Source organism: Xyrauchen texanus, chromosome 6 (assembly GCF_025860055.1).
Source record: "Xyrauchen texanus isolate HMW12.3.18 chromosome 6, RBS_HiC_50CHRs, whole genome shotgun sequence".
NCBI lineage: Eukaryota > Metazoa > Chordata > Actinopteri > Cypriniformes > Catostomidae > Xyrauchen > Xyrauchen texanus.
In genome coordinates this window covers 40,951,457-40,968,969 of record NC_068281.1, presented here as the reverse complement: position 1 = coordinate 40,968,969, position 17,513 = coordinate 40,951,457, and the positions used below count along the sequence as shown (strand labels likewise).

At 39.8% G+C, this 17,513-nt stretch overlaps 1 protein-coding gene across 1 annotated transcript; it reads right to left on the bottom strand.

Moving 5' to 3' along the window:
* Positions 1-2,726: 2,726 nt before the first annotated feature.
* On the bottom strand, positions 2,727-17,106 carry LOC127645247 (translation initiation factor eIF-2B subunit epsilon-like). Its single transcript, XM_052128802.1, has 16 exons — positions 16,791-17,106; positions 12,627-12,751; positions 12,367-12,552; positions 12,036-12,213; positions 11,114-11,194; positions 10,933-11,010; positions 10,544-10,856; positions 10,228-10,373; positions 7,622-7,766; positions 6,306-6,407; positions 5,534-5,641; positions 5,303-5,393; positions 5,074-5,197; positions 4,857-4,982; positions 3,358-3,468; positions 2,727-3,241 (listed from the first exon to the last, which is right to left on the bottom strand). The coding sequence occupies exons 1-16, from the start codon at positions 16,929-16,931 to the stop codon at positions 3,182-3,184; spliced, it is 2,115 nt and encodes a 704-aa protein (XP_051984762.1). The 5' UTR covers positions 16,932-17,106; the 3' UTR covers positions 2,727-3,181.
* Positions 17,107-17,513: the final 407 nt, after the last annotated feature.

Genomic DNA, 17,513 nt, shown 5'->3' with positions numbered 1-17,513 from the left:
ACCTGGACCCACGGACATGTGGGGTGTAAGTACGCTGCTTCGTATTTCTACAAGAGCTGCTGGATGAGGGCAGATCCCCATCCACGCTCAAAGTGTATGTGGCGGCCGTTGCGGCGTTACGCTGAACCCTGCACGGCCAGTCATGGGGTAAAAGCGAGCTGGTCATCCGGCTTCCTCAGGGGAGCTAGAAGGATGAACCCCAGCGCCCCCATCGGTTCCTATCTGGGATCTTTCTATAGTTCTCGAAACTATGAAAGCCCCCCTTCGAACCACTTCAATCCGTGGATTTGAAATACCTTTCACTCAAAACCGTTTTTCTGACTGCCCTGTCATCAGTCAAGCGTGTGGGAGACCTTCACGCGCTGTCTGTCAGCTGCGTGTCTTGAGTTTGGACCAAGTGACTCCAAGGTCATTTTAAAGCCTAGACGCGGCTATGTTCCCAAGGTGATCGGTACTCCTTTCAGAGCACAGGTCATTTCCCTATCGAGCTGCCAGCACCGGATAGTGACGCGGCGCCAATCTCCTTTGCCCGGTCAGAGCACTGAGATTGTATACTGCAGCTCCGCTGCTTTCAGGCGCTCGAGCAGCTTTTCGTTTTAGATTGGGCGCGCCAAAGGTCTCGCCGCCTCGAAACAGACACTATCTAGATGGATAGTGGGCGCTATTGCTGCTGCATACTGGCGTCAAAAGACCTGCCATGCCCGTTGGGCATTAGGGCTCACTCCACTAGAGGCATGGCATCCTCGTGGGCATGGTCCAGCGGAATTTCCATTCACGACATATGTGTGGCAGCGGGATGGACTTCCCCTCCACCTTTGTCAGATTTTACAATATGGAAGTGCCGGCTCTGCAGGCAAAACTACTAGCGGTTTAATACGCTACAGCTCCCCTGGTGAGCTGCACTGATGGGACACATTCCACACAGACCGGCACGCCGCTCTGTCGATTCCGTCCTACTATGTGCTTATGTATTACACAATCAATGACCGCATTCTTGCCGGCCAAATATTATTTCCCCACTCATAAGGGCTCCCCGGGTCCCCCTTAATTCCCTGGGGCTTATACAGTGGATGCTTGGCGCGCGCGGCGTTGACAATGGGTTCCGTAAGCGTAAGCTAGCTTGCATATCTGAGAGAACCTCTCGTAAGAGAAGCGTGTCGGTTACCTAGCGTAACCTCGGTTCTCTCTAGATGAGGAGCGAGTATTGCGTAACCGGCCGTGCTTTCAGCGCCCACGGCGACTTTTCAGCTTCAGTCAATGAAAACCAGGGTTCCAGCCTCACGAACTACGCTTATATGCACTCTAGTCACGCCCTTTTGGCGGGCTTTGATGCAGTGGCGCGGGCGCCTCTCATTGGATCGCGAGTTAAGCCCAAGCTCGTCTATAGGCTGCAGCAGTTGCCGCAGAGCAACCTATGAGCTCGCTAGCTAGCCCGCTCAAGGTCTGCAGCTGCCGCACTGCGTTGACAATGGATACAAAAATTAAGGATAATTTTTTGGCTTCAATATCTCAGAAAAGATGAATCTTTCCCGTAGCGTAAGCTAGCTTACGCAATACTCGTTCCCTCATCTAGAGAGAACCGAGGTTACGTTAGGTAACCGATACGTTTTTTACTAAATGAATATTCCTGACAGGGATAAGCAGAAAACCTATACTGTATAAATTCATTATTGTCAAGAAACATATGTGCAAAATGGGTTTGTACAATTAAAGTCAGAAGTTTACATACACTTAGGTTGAAGTAATTAAAACTAATTTTAACCACTTTTTTCCAACAATTGTTTACAGACGGATTGTTTCACTTTTAATTGACTATACCACAATTCCAGTGGGTTAGAAGAACTGTACCTTTAAGCAGCTTGGAAAATTCCAGAAAATTATGTGAAGCCTTTTGCCAGATAGCTTCTGCTAGGTGGTGTACTGAATTGGAGGTGTACATGTGGATATATTTTAAAGCCTACCTTCAAACTCAGTGCCTCTTTGCTTGACATCATGAGAATACAAGAAATCAGCCAAGACCTCAGAAAAAAATTGTGGACCTCCACAAGTCTGGCTCATCATTGGGAACAATTTCCAAACAAAGGAACTACGTTCATCTGTACAAACAATAGTACGCAAGTATAAACACCATGTGACCACACAGCCATCATACCGCTCGTTAAGGAGATGCATTCTGTCTCCTAGAGATGAACGTAGTTTGGTGCGAAAAGTTATCAATCCCAGAACATCAGCAAAGGACCTTGAGAAGATGCTGGAGGAAACGGGTAGATGCATATCTATATCCACAGTAAAACGAGCCCTATCTCGACATAACCTGAAAGGCTGCTCAGCAAGGAAGAAAGCACTGCTTTAAAACCACCATAAAAAGCCAGACTCAGTTACACCAGTTCTGTCTGGAGGAATTGGCCAAAATGTATTTAACTTATTAACTTATTGTGAGAAGCTTGTAGAAGGCTCCCCAAAACATTTGACCCAAGTTAAACAATATAAGGGCAATGCTACCAAATACTAACAAATTGGATGTAAACTTCTGACCCATATGACATTTCACATTCTTTAAATAAAGTAGTGATCCTAAATGACCTAAGACAGGGAATGTTTTCTATGATTAAATGTCAGGAATTGTGAAAAACTGTTTAAATGTATTTGGCTAAGGTGTATGTAAACTTCTGACTTCAACTGTATATAATAAAGACATTTCAGATAGAGGCGTCTTAGGATAGAAGCTGATTGACTTTAATTCATGAGGTCTTTAAATTTGCTTTACTTCTTTGGTATGAAAATGAAAGTTTACATTATTCATGAAATGGAAACTCTAATACAAATAATGAGCTAGTAAAAACAGCAGTGTTTATAATTTTTATGTCAGGACGTTTGGTCAAATATGAGGTCTTTCACTGTTTTCCAATAAATGTATTTAAATAAGCATTACAACAACCATACAGCAAACTATAAGAAATACAGATGCCAGTTTTACTCCTTTATTTGTTGCCATTCAACTGGTCATTTGTCAGGACTGTCAAACCAAGAGAAACCACTTTCTGGGAGTCAGCCAAGCCAAGTCAGCTCTGGCAGAACATGGCATGCCTCACAGCATGATTTTTTAGGTATGTAAAATGTCAGAATGATGATTAGATGGTTTAAATTGGTCACACTATCAGGACCTGATGATGGTTTATGTTCATTCATCTCCTTCTGATGACTCTTCAGCCTCCTCCAACCACTGGATGAACTTCAAGAGCTGTGGAAAGACAGATGGTAAACTTCAAAGCTGGATTTGGGGCATCAAAACCTTACTTTTTTCTTTTACAATTAAATGACTAAATAATTGTTTTTTCCTCATGCTGTGGTACTCACCCCTTGATTCTTACGGAGTTGTCGGCTCTTGTCTGTTGTGGCTCCCTGAGAGAACCAGCGCATGATGGCGTCCTCCTCCAAGATCTCCAACTGGTACATGTTCATCAGAACCTAAACCGGACATGAACGAAATGATGTACAATCAGCCTTTAACAGGGTTCCCATATCTTTTAATTATTTCTATGACCTTATTATTATTACTTTTTGCACTCACAAAGAGCAATATTTACCCAATGAAATGTAGTTTAGGGCCTCTTTACCAGGCCTGGACATTACTATTTTAATATTATCCTCTGATATTTTCAGGTTTGGCATGACAATCAGTGCGCTGCTTTAACAAATGGTTGTGGCTTCCCCAGAAAAAGAGAAAAATGGCTACAGTATAGGGATGAAACGATATGATCTTTTCATCTCTCACGATTTGGTTCGTTGTTTGATAAGCAGTTCGTGATTTGATATTATATTTATCTAGATTCAATATGATAACACTTATAATAACACAATGACATGTCAGAAAATTGTCCTTATTTGTTTTTAAATGTTTGTGCAAAATGCACATTATAATTTCTCATAAAAATAAAGTTTTTAATTCACAATATAAATCTTCAACGTTTAAATAAGAGTTTCTCATATACCTCTCACTCTTAAAAAAGATCACAAACAAATAAGCCTTCAAAAATAGTGGACTTTTTTTATGCTGATCAGGTGCAGAACAAGAAATAGAACTGAACAGAACCTTTTACTATTTTATCTGTCTGTAAAAACACATTATTCAATGTAAGTGGATTGCTGTATCTCATCTTTGATGGACACACATTACACGGAAGAAATAGTCAGTTTTAATCTAAAGCACTTTTCAATAAAACAAGGTGATTCTCAAGGTATTCCAGTACTTAAATTTCTAAAAGCTAAATTCAGACACTTTAAGCACATTAAGGGCATTCTGTGAACTCCGTAAACAGTGTAGAAAAAAAGTGCAGTTGGGGTAAAATCAAGCTATGGAGAGATTATGACGTTTGACGGGTCATTTCATTTATGATCACAAGAACAGAAAACTTTGAAATATTGAGTTTTGCCTTGATATGTTTCATAATGTTTTTGGTTCGCGATATATCGAAATTCAATATATCGTCCCATCCCTACTACAGTTTATTCTGTATACAGCCTATATGGTGCTATTTAAAAAAATTAATTATGTGAAGCAGTTCATAATTAGCTAACGGTACGTTTCAAATAGTAGTACTGTAAGATTTATTGTTGTCACGTGACACATCATTGCATTACTTTAAATTCATTGTGCGGCATCCAGTTATCATCTCGAAAATAATAATCTACATTTTGGCAGTCTGATTAAATAAGTCAAGAAAAGATGTTCATAATCATTGATATTGATAATACTTCCGGATCATTCATCACCCCTGAAATGGACTACATTACGGGATACTGTACTCCACGAGTATCCTATTCGGAACATAGCCATTTGGAGTGTTTAAACATACTTTGACCAAAGCAGCCCAATGAGTGTCGCGCTCCAGAAAGACCTCCTCCAGAGAGGCCAGACAGTCCATGTGGTCTTGAACTCTCTTCACATAGTTCTTAAAGACTGGTGCCCACTTCTTCAACACCTGCCAAGGAATATTACAAGGACTATTATTGGTCTTTTCAGATACTGTATAATCAATAAATGCACAGCTGAAGGGACTGACAGTCACTCACAGGCAGCAAATGAGATGAATATTGGGCTGTGGTGATCTGAGCTCCCTGCTGATTGAAAGGAAACTCAAGCACAACTCTGGTCAAGATCTGCATGACCTCCTTCAGAGTGATGTTGTAGGCATACCTGACAGATGGCAAATAATAAAACAAAAAAAAATATTGTTTAAATACCTGACTTTGCATTTCAGAGCAACCTTTAAAGTGAGTACATGATACATATTTGTCTTACTTGAGTGAATTAATCTCAAGAACCAGATTGTCACAGCTGATGTTCTCATCCAAACCTCTCTGTAATGTTCCATGGACCTCATTCTGAAACACTGAGTGCAGGAGAAAAAGACAAAAAAAAACAAACAAAAAAAAAACATACAGTACATATTAAATACAATAGTGATCAGGGAAATATTTACTATACATATAGACATGCAATTATGTAGTTTTTCACTTTTACAGTCCTCACCTTTGTCATCATCAAGTTCAGGTGATGGTGTGCGTCTTCCTGTGTCATGTGACCCTTGGCTGACCTCACTCTCACTGTCACTCTCTGGATCGGGATTCAACACTAGGCCTAGTCAAATACAAACATTATGAAGGTTTTCACAGTGATTCTTAAAGGGACAGTTCTCCCTATTTTTTAAAAGAATATTTCCACTCAGTTGGTCCATGCAATGCAAGTGAATGGGTGCCAAATTTTGAAATCCACATAAATGGGAGCATACAAGTAATCTATATGTCACCAGTGGTTAAATCCATGTGTTCAGACACAATATGACAGGTGTGGGTGAGAAACAGATCAATATTTAAGTAATTTTTTATCATAAATTCTCCTCCCCGCCCAGTAGGGGGTGATATGCATGAAGAATGTGAATCACCAAAAACAGGAGGAGGAGAAAGTGTAATAAAACAGACTTAAATATTGATCTGTTTCTCACCCACACCTATCATATCGCTTAAGAAGACATGGATTTAACCACTGGAGTCATCTGGAGTACTTTTATGTTGCCCTTAAGAGGATTTGAGATTCCAAATTTGGTCACCATTCACTTGCATTGTATGGACCTACAAACTGAGATATTCTTCAAAAAAATCTTAATTTGTGTTCTGAAGAAGAAAGAAAGTCATACACATCTAGGATGGCACAAGGGGGAGAAAATTAGAGAATTTTCATTTTTGGGTGAACTATCCCTTTAATTAAATTTTGAGGTGTTCGTGGAACATGACAGACATCTCACCCCAAATACATTCTGCAAGCTCATCTTCTTCAGTGTCATCGAGGTTGCTGGTTTTCCACCGGTATCCTTTACCTTCTGCGCCCACCTCTGCTGGATTAAACACTGACCACAGATGCACAAAACTTTACACATGCTAATCACATACATTATCAAATCAAGCACAAGAAGGGTCAAATATTTTTAGAGTGAACCGTAGTCGGGGAGGATTCTACATTTAATTTGACACCAATTGAAATGAGGTACGTGAAGAATAGATGTGCAATCAGTTCAGTCCTCCTGTTTTAAAGGAATATTCCGGGTTCAATACAAGTTAAGCTCAATTGACAGCAATAGTGGCATAATAATGATGACCACAAAAATCTATTTTGACTCGTCCCACCATTTCTTTAAAAAAAAAAAAAATAAATAAAAATCTGTACTACAGTGAGGCACTTACAATAGAAGAGAACGTTAAAATACTCACCGTTTCAAAATAATTGCCACAAGACATAAACCATATTCATGCAAACATGATTATAGTGTGATCAAATTACTTTGGAATTATTGTGGCTATCAAAAGCCTCAATTCCAACATCGGGCCAAACTGTTCTTGTTGCGAAACTGTTCTATTCTGTGCCAATCCGCGCCAACCGGCACTGTTTTGAATTTGTTTTCCACTGTGATTTTGAAAACAGACTTTGAATGCACAAGAAATCAGTCAGTCATTACCTTGGTAACGTAAGAATTTAAGAACCGCGCGAGAAGTGTGTTTACTTTGCCCAAATAGTGTGCTTTGGCCAACTGCAGGGAAAAAAACTAGTAACCTTGGCAACTGACAAGTGACCAATTGTGAGTCACGACATCACTACAGGCCTTCCACCAGCACGGTTGGGCACGGTTGTCTAACTATGCTGAGAATTCTGGGCCGAGAAAGTTTTCTAATCATGCTGTGCCGAATCGTGCCCGGGTGGAAAAGCTACTGTAACCATTTCTCACTGTGCTCAGAATCGTTCGGCCCGATGGTGGAAATGAGACCAATGATAGATCCAGCGTCGAATCATGTCAGAAGATACAGAGTCGTACATGAGGAGGTTAGACACCCTAGCCCCATATCCATCTTTAGTGACATGCATGTGGATCTGGTTTCCCAAGATCTAGCCACAAATGCTTTTGATTGAGCTTAACTTGTGTTGAACCCAGAACATTCCCTTAATGTGCTAATTATAAAATAAAATAAAAGAACTGTGTTCTTGTAAATGCGCATGATTGAGTGCAGTTATTTACTACATTTCACAGAAATCTTAGTCTACATTTAAATAAATAAGTGGAACATTCACCTTTCTGTTTGATTTTGTCTTTTTTATGGGCGACATCATTATCATCACTCAGGAACTCATCATCATCCTCTTTATCTTCTTCATCTGGATGGTGCATGGACAGAACTGTCCCTCCTGGAAGCGTGACATCTGGACCCACCACGGCCTGAATGTAATAACATCTGGTTAGCAGACAAGGAAACCAGCTCATCTTTTAAGAGACTCTTATGGCACAGTGGCAATTCTCTATCAATAAAATGTTAAATGAAAGGACGTTATTGATTGATTTTTGACTTGAATGACAATGAGGCTGTGAGAGATAGAGGTACAGTCTCTTCAATGGGCTGTACAGCAGTTTAAAGTGTTTTTGGTTAATTTCAGTGACTAAAACATTCAGTAGACAAAAGACTCAAGACAGCATGAGTTCTGGAAAATCAGACGTGTTCTAGGAGCTTTATACAGTTGAAGAGTCTGCAAGTCTATACCCTCAAAGCCTCTTTCATTCCTGTTCAACATCAAAGATGGCGCTACTGTGAATAAGGTAGATAAGTGGTCGATGGATATTGGGATTTTAATGGACAATGCCAATTCCGATAACAATACAGCAAAGTGACAAATATATATATATTGCATTGTAGCATCCCAGTATGTTTTATGTCAACTGTAAGCAGAGAGGCATTGGTTGCAAGTGTAGAAGTGCATTATGGGTTATTGCAACTGCTCAATGGGCTCAACCTCTGTTAGAAGGTTTGCATCAGTAATTAGGCGACTGTCAGTATGTTTACATGTGCAGTTATAATCGAGCTACAGAGGGTTTTTGCATAGTCGAGCTACAGTCTTTTTGTCAAAATCTGTTTATCAAAGTACATCATGCGTGGGTTGCCAATTTTCTTCCAGCCAAATATGATGCGATTCACTGACTTTCTAAAGTGCCTAACATGAAAAATGCTTAACGTGACTTAACATGCTTATACGCGCAAGCAGAACTAAATTTCTCTCCATCTCACTTCTGCCAAAACAATGAAACCGCAATCCATGGAGAAAGACAATATTTTTCTGTTATGCGTTTTCTTTCCTATAATTGATAAATGTTAAGCCATTTCTTTTCCGTTCTTTAAAGATTTTATGTTTTATAATGTGCTAAAAAATAAATACAAAAAGACTACAAAAATACATTAGGTTTAGGGCTACTGTTTTAGTACACCAAGCAAAGGTGCGGTTTTACTTCACCTGTTTTTGAAGGAAAACAGGACAAAAGACACGCTGATTGTCATTGATTTTCCTTGATCTTTCCCCCACTGTAGAGTGTAGTGGGGAGTGTCTGTGTTTCAGGTTTACTTCTCTGGATTTGTTGTCTATTCTAATGTCATTTTTACCACTGACAATTGAATGTGAAGAGGATTCAATAGTAAACAAATACTGAAACGTGCTCAGCTATTTCAGTGTGAGATGCTAAAAATACAGGACAAACTATATCCTGTATGAATTTAATCCGGAACGCAATTCTGTTCCCTTAAATACAGGAAGATGGCAATGGCCAAGACACACGTCAGGAAAATCCTACTAGAACTTTATTTGTGATTAATCAGAGTCACTTCTATTTAACAGGAGTTTGAATGTGATTGGTTAATTCTGAACCCAGCCACATCCCCAGTTATAAGAGGGTGTGCACAACCAGGTTATTGTAAGGTTTTTCATTTTCATTTAACCCCCACAAAGATTTCAGTTTGTTTTTCAATTGAATTGTTCATATTATAGGTCACATTAAAAGTGGAAAAAGTTCTGACATGATTTATCTTTGTCTCATTCTTTTACATCACAAAAACCTGCCATTTTAACAGGGGTGTGTAGACTTTTTATATCCACTGTATGTGCTTGTTTTCTGTCATGTCTCAAGAATGTACGCATATGCATATGCATTTTATTATATCTGTAAGCAGAAACATGCTTATTATTAATTGACAAGGCTATTGGTATATTTTGAAATGGACACAATTGGACCCAATACGTGTTATAATGATTCAAGTTATTGGCTTCCAATCTCACAATAGTAATTTAAGGGGTGGTTGTGTCTCAGGTGGTAGAGCGGGTCGGCCGCTAATCGCAAGGTTGGTGGTTAGATTCCCGGCCCACACGACTCCACATGCCAAAGTGTCCTTGAGCAAGACACTGAACCCCAAGTTGCTCCCAATGGCAGGCTAGCGCCTTGCATGGCAGCTCTGCCACCATTGGTGTATGAATGTGTGTGTGAATGGGTGAATGGGACACAGTGTAAAGAGCTTTGGTAACCTCTAAGGTTTAAAAAGGTGCTATATAAGTGCAGACTATTTACCATTTATTTACCATTAATTATGTGTGCAAGTAGGGGGGAAAAAAACATTGAAAAACTATATAAATTGCACATATTTAATAAAGCACTAATAACTCGCACTGTATTCGAACATCAAAATGTTCAATTAAATAAATGAGAACAGCCTTAACTTTCAAACCTACCTGACCTAACTTCACTTTGTTTACCTTTCATATTTAAACTCCAGCAAATGGGTTGGAAAATTGCAAGATAACCCTTATGAGAAACCTTGAAAATTGTTTGTATTTTTCGGACAAACCATAATGTAGTTTCTTACATTGTAAGCGAGCACACACTGCTCATTAAGAGTCACTCTCTGTTTCACCTCCACACCGTCACAGATTACTGACTGCTGGACCTTCACGTTGTTGGCAATACGGACTCTGTTCCAGATATAAGCTCTGTCCAGAACCACATTGTCCCCTACGAGAGAAAATAGCAGAGAGATGGGATCAATCAAACGGATTTGTGGTAAGTCATGAGACGGAATTGACTCTCTACAAGAGTAGAGCGTTCGTAAATGCAAAACAGTGAAAACAAAACCATCAGAGCCACGTCATTCACTACAACACCACTTCATATGAAGACCGTACCGATGACACAGTTTGCACCGATCACAGTGTTGGATATGGTGCAGTTTGCTCCAATCACTGTTTTTCGGCCAATGAGAACGTTCTCCTCCATCTGACTGCCGTGACCCAAACTGACCCCCGGCTCACGGTACACGTTATGTCGAGAGTGTGTACAGCTCTGGCCTTCATGGCCTGCAAAGTTTGCTTCAGGCGTGATCGGATAGATCCAGCGTCGAATCATGTCAGAAGATACAGAGTCGTACATGAGGAGGTTAGACACCCTAGCCCCATATCCATCTTTAGTGACATGCATGTGGATCTGGTTTCCCAAGATCTAGAGGAAAATAAATTGATTATAAGGATAAGATAAGAATGCATGTCAGAATGTCAATTTATTGTGCATTTTATACCTCCTCACTGACTAAAATCCCACGGACAAAGTCGTTTCTTGTCTGGTAGTCAAAGTTATCGGAGAACAGTTCAGCAACCTATGAGACACAATCTTCATCTGAGGTTTTGTCTTATTCAAGATACATTTAGATGTGTATAGAATTTAATCAGACAAGTACAAACGTAAAATGCCAAACTCACCTGTGGAGAACAGATGCTGATATGACAATCCAGAAGATCATACCTAACTTCAAATTCATCACTTCCACTATGGAAGATATTCTGTGTGCAAAAGAAGGAACTGCTGTCACTTAATGTACATTTACTTTTGAAAATGGAAATATATTACACGTAGCCAGGAAATAAGGCTCGGAAACTTCATGTTTCACCAAAGCAAATGAATAATTAAAAAAAGATTATATTTTGTATAAAGAAAATGCAATTTACAAGACCAATAATACATGTTTTGCATTGTAACATTACTTTTACGACAATTATGCATGCACCATTCCCCCAAAATTATAAGTACCATACTGTTATTTATCGGCGATTACTTCTAGCGTTTCTTCGTGACAGCAACGAGTGAGTGTTGCCACCTTGTGGATCCACTAATTTGTGAAAAAAATTACAGGCGCATGCGCGAAAAATCAGGCTACATGTTCAATGCTCGAGCACTCTGCTGATGACGAGATTTGTGTCACGCGTCTCATAAATGAACGCTGAGCATTCAAGTCTGTCCGAAGTATACTTTGGGCTTTAGAAACTTGGGCCAGTAAGCTATCACATACCAATCACCCAGAACAGCAACTTGCAGTGGCAGATATAGGCATGGGCGACTGCAGGGTGGCATCTTGCAGGGGGCGGCACCACACCCCCATCCCGGTCAACAACTTTGGGGGCGTTCTCATTTAGTAGAATCATCACCACCACCACCACCAACACCACCACCACCACCACCACCACCACCACCACACCACAAAGGTCAACAACTTTGGGGGCATGTTGAAACCGGTTTCGTACAGGGCACCAAACAAGCTAGAACCGCTATTGGCTACTTGTTTCCAGATTGTAGTGAAATATGACATGGACATGTTCACTCTAAAATATCAATAAACTCTTATACCATAGGGAACTGAAATCTCTTTAGCCCTTGTGCTCTCTGGTAATGAAGGACACGCTTGTTTTTGCTCTCCATGGCTACAATGATGTCGTCTTCTTCACAGCGAGTCTTGTGGCCGGGCGAGGACTCTTTGAATATCATGGTCATCACAGAGACATTCTTCTCCATTTTGCGCCGTTGCCTTCGAGACAAACCACCGCATATTATATTAAGAGTAAAAATCAACAACAATGTATGATATAACGGTACACTTGGCCCAGTAGCTAATGCTAAATGCAGTTTATAGACAGGACAAAGCACCTGGCCATTTTTACTGTTTAGGGATAACCATCACCTGTGCTCCTGTAAGGCCTGAGACACATCAATGTTGGACACCACGTCTCCATATACCAGCAGAAAGTCTGAGCGGACCAGAGCCTTGGCGTCCACGTCCCTCAAAACATCCCCAAGTGAACGGTACAGGTCAGACGTGATGATGTGCACAGTGTTTGGGGATGAAGGGCGACACCATTTTGACTTCCTGTAAAATAAGACACAGAATAGAATCAAGAGGACCCCGGTCATTCTCAGATATCAACTTAAACAGTATCTTACTGTAAGTGCTCCTTGATTTTGTTGGACATCCAGCAACAGAAGACAAATGTCTCTTGCACGCCAGTAGACGTCAGGAACTCTAAAGTGTAGTCGATCATGGAGACGTTAGCCAGCGGCAGAAGAGCCTGATAGGAGGAAGCAAAGGTTTAATTTTAATTAAACAGGCAACAAATAATGCTAACCCTTACAAAACAGTACTATGGCAGTAGCATAGTAAAGTGACTGTTTCAGCATGGTACTGAATTATTAACATATTCAAATAATGGTACTCTAATGTACATCAAGAATACCAAGTTCTACTCCACACAAGCTCAAACCAAGAGCAATACTTCGGAAATTTATTATTTTAGAGCACAGCGCCAAATCGAAAAATGTATATTCACTTCATACAGTTTCATTATTTCCCCATGATTTTTAGATTATAGTAGGCTAATTCCCATGACTTTACCAGCCATTGTGATATCTGGAACTCACTTGTTTGATTCAGACAGATTCGCTAATGAATCATCGAAAACTTTGTTAACCATTTTAACCAACAAGGAACAAAAAGGCCTTTTAAATCATGGTTTTATTGATAATGTTGTCCAAACCGCTAGAGGGCGCTGCTTGCTTACACAATGCTGACTGAAGCACTGAATGCAGACTATTTTTAAACAAAGACTTTTAAGATTAAGTAATCGTGCAAGTACCATATTTCAATTTCATTCTTATCTTTCAATTAATCATGCAGCCTTAATGTAAACCATTCCTATGTCACACAAGTCAATGTTTGCTGGTTTCAAAGCATTTTGGATGGATGTGCCTCATCATATATAGGTCAGTGCAACTTTCACAACTGTCACGTCCACTAGGATGATTTTTCCTCATTATTGTGGGAACAATAATGAGTAAAAATTAAATATTACATGTTTTAGGAGTGCCAACCTTTCTACATTCTGTGGCTATCATTATTTCTGGATTGTGCATTTGAATTCACAGTTTTAACCAAGTGTGTTGATAATTAATTATAAATAATACTGATAATACAATTCTATCCAGCCTGAGTTAGAGTCTGTCCTCACTTCATCCACATGTGAGAGGAAAGAAACTCCAGCGCATCATCAGAACATCTGAAAAGATCATTGCCTGTAGTTTGCCTTCTATCCAAGATCTGTATGAAGCCCGTTGCAGAAAGTGAGCAATTAAAATAACCGAGGACTCTTTACATCCTGCCCAGTGTATATTCCAGCCTCTTCCATCAGTAAGGAGATTCAGGTCCATTAGAACACAAACAACAAGGCACAAGAACAGTTTTTTCCAAGAGCTGTATCTTTGCTGAACACACAAGAACATAGGTGGCACTGCACTCTCTAATATCATGGGCCATTTTTAGTGTATATCTGTACTTGCACTTTTTGTCCATACATACAGGTGAAACTCGAAAAATTAGAATATCGTGCAAAAGTTCATTAATTTCAGTAATTCAACTTAAAAGGTGAAACTAATATATTATATAGACTCATTACAAGCAAAGTAAGATATTTCAAGCCTTTATTTGATATAATTTTGATGATTATGGCTTACAGCTTATGAAAACCCCAAATTCAGAATCTCAGAAAATTAGAATATTGTGAAAAGGTTCAGTATTGTAGGCTCAAAGTGTCACACTCTAATCAGCTAAACACCTGCAAAGGGTTCCTGAGCCTTTAAATGGTCTCTCAGTCTGGTTCAGTTGAATTCACAATCATGGGGAAGACTGCTGACCTGACAGTTGTGCAGAAAACCATCATGGACACCCTCCACAAGGAGGGAAAGCCTCAAAAGGTAATTGCAAAAGAAGTTGGATGTTCTCAAAAGTGCTGTATCAAAGCACATTAATAGAAAGTTAAGTGGAAGGGAAAAGTGTGGAAGAAAAAGGTGCACAAGCAGCAGGGATGACCGTAGCCTGGAGAGGATTGTCAGGAAAAGGCCATTCAAATGTGTGGGGAGCTTCACAAGGAGTGGACTGAGGCTGGAGTTACTGCATCAAGAGCCACCACACACAGACGGGTCCTGGACATGGGCTTCAAATGTCAAACGTCTTACCTGGGCTAAAGAAAAAAAAAGAACTGGTCTGTTGCTCAGTGGTCCAAAGTCCTCTTTTCTGATGAGAGCAAATTTTGCATCTCATTTGGAAACCAAGGTCCCAGAGTCTGGAGGAAGAATGGAGAGGCACACAATCCAAGATGCTTGAAGTCCAGTGTGAAGTTTCCACAGTCTGTGTTGGTTTGGGGAGCCATGTCATCGGCTGGTGTTGGTCCACTGTGCTTTATTAAGTCCAGAGTCAACGCAGCCGTCTACCGGGACATTTTAGAGCACTTCATGCTTCCTTCAGCAGACAAGCTTTATGGAGATGCTGACTTCATTTTCCAGCAGGACTTGGCACCTGCCCACACTGCCAAAAGTACCAAAACCTGGTTCAATGACCATGGTATTACTGTGCTTGATTGGCCAGCAAACTCACCTGACCTGAACCCCATAGAGAATCTATGGGGCATTGCCAAGAGAAAGATGAGAGACATGAGACCAAACAATGCAGAAGAGCTGAAGGCCGCTATTGAAGCATCTTGGTCTTCCATAACACCTCAGCAGTGCCACAGGCTGATAGCATCCATGCCACGCCGCATTGAGGCAGTAATTAATGCAAAAGGGGCCCAAACCAAGTACTGAGTACATATGCATGATTATACTTTTCAGAGGGCCGACATTTCTGTATTTAAAATCCTTTTTTTTTATTGATTTCATGTAATATTCTAATTTTCTGAGATTCTGAATTTGGGGTTTTCATAAGCTGTAAGCCATAATCATCAAAATTATATCAAATAAAGGCTTGAAATATCTTACTTTGCTTGTAATGAGTCTATATAATATATTAGTTTCACCTTTTAAGTTGAATTACTGAAATTAATGAACTTTTGCACGATATTCAAATTTTTCGAGTTTCACCTGTACATACATATTGATGTTATTGGATATATGCTATACACTGTTGCATACCTTTTGTTCTCTCTCTCTTACTGTATTGTATTACATATCTGTACTTATAAGTAAGTTTGTCTATCTTAATGTATGTCCTCTGTCTGCAACTGCAAAGTCAAATTCCTTGTAAGAGTAATCTTACCTGGCTAAAAATAAATATATCGGCAAATTATGTGACTATTTGCCGATTTTTTTAATTTGATAAATAAATATCGGTGGCTGACACATCGGCCCATCCCTACAAATAACTTCAAAGAACCAACTCAAAAGAAGAATTTGCACACAAATCCGACATCACTATGGCTTGCAAGCAAGTTCTAGCAATATTTAGAGAATGAAATATATTAGAGAGTGCAACTCGAAAAATTTAAATTCACAATAAAAATATCATTATTTTCCATGACTTTTAAGAATGTCTCAATTTTCATTACTTTTAACAGGCCTGGAGAACACAATTTAAAAATTCAAAATTCCCTGATATTTCCAGGTTTTCCATAAACATGGGACGTCTTTACCATAGACAAATAAGTATTTTCGGACATTCGGATATTTAAAAAGAACTTAGCTTCATATGGTAAAGGTCCAAAAAAACATGGTAGTACCATGGTATAAGGCTAGATGGTACTTTGATAGTAGATGATACTTTGATACATATGACTAGCATGGTATTTACATGGCACTCCAAGGAACTTAAAAGAATAGGTACCACAATTGTCCAACAAACTATGATACCATCATGGTACATGTCTAAATAACATGGCATGACTATGACATCATGCAGCAAAAACAATGAACGTCAATAAATACCATGGTACTGCTACTACTACTACTACAAAACAACACAGTAGTACCATGGTACAGAACCATGTTATCATATCATGTACACTGTATTACAAAAAATAAATAAATCATGCAATACTACAGGTGCAGATAACATGACGTTCCCATGGTATCAGATGGTAATACCATGATACTATATACAGTGGTACTGAATGATAACCATATTTTTCATGTATCGTGGTATTTACATGGTACTACATGGCAAAAACACATAGTATTGCCGCTGAATGGGACATTTTGTTGTTGTTGTATTATGGTGATGATGAGCAGTGTTCTGCACGGTGATCCAGAGGCACACGTGCTCGCAGTCATTAGCCCCTGACTCACCCGCGGCTGGTCTTTAGTGATGGGGAAGAACCTGCGGTTGAAGCTGTCCGCGATGAGAACCGCCTGCAGCGGCTGATCCTCTTCATCCTGATCCGCTACGGGCTTCCGAGCGCGGCTCTGTTTGCCTGCTTTGCCTGCCATGTTTGTTATCTGAAACTACGGTCAAGCGTTTAGAAAACCGGAAGTTAGCTCTAACCGGTTAGGTTTAATGGTCCAACTTCAAATTAATAGTTCGATTATTTTAACTCTGTAATGTGTATATGCTCTTTAATGGCTATTAAAATTGTTCAGTTTCATTGTTTAAGTGTAAATTATTGTCCAGAGCGCTACTAGTGCGGCACATGCTTGACGATGTCATGCGGTGCGTGTTGCTTTTCTCAGCGCTGTTCAAGCTGGACCAATCACAGTCGTTTGTGATTAGTGGATAAGACATAATAGCAATTTTGTAGAGAACTGCTAGGGCAATGTGCATTTTATACACGTAGAAATTATTCAAAAAAGATTACAAAGATAAGAGGACAACTATAAATATTGTCTCCAATTACAGAAAGAAATGTCTTTGAATTTGAAAGCGGCTCAATGGGGGATTGGGCCTTCTGAGCCCCGTGCGCCACTTGCTGGTTAAAAATTAGTGTTGCGCATTGAACAGCTGCGGCATTATTTCGAGTACAGAAGCCGGACTGGGTCAGAAAACAAAGTCTTTCTGCTGACTAAAGTCGAAGT

Coding starts and splice junctions, on each gene's coding strand:
- LOC127645247 (XM_052128802.1), bottom strand. CDS start 16,931: ATGGCAGGCAAAGCAGGCAAACAGAGCCGCGCTCGGAAGCCCGTAGCG. Junction 12,752..16,790: donor TCACTAAAGACCAGCCGCGG/GTGAGTCAGGGG, acceptor TCCTCCTATCAG/GCTCTTCTGCCGCTGGCTAA. Junction 3,242..3,357: donor AACTCCGTAAGAATCAAGGG/GTGAGTACCACA, acceptor GTCTTTCCACAG/CTCTTGAAGTTCATCCAGTG.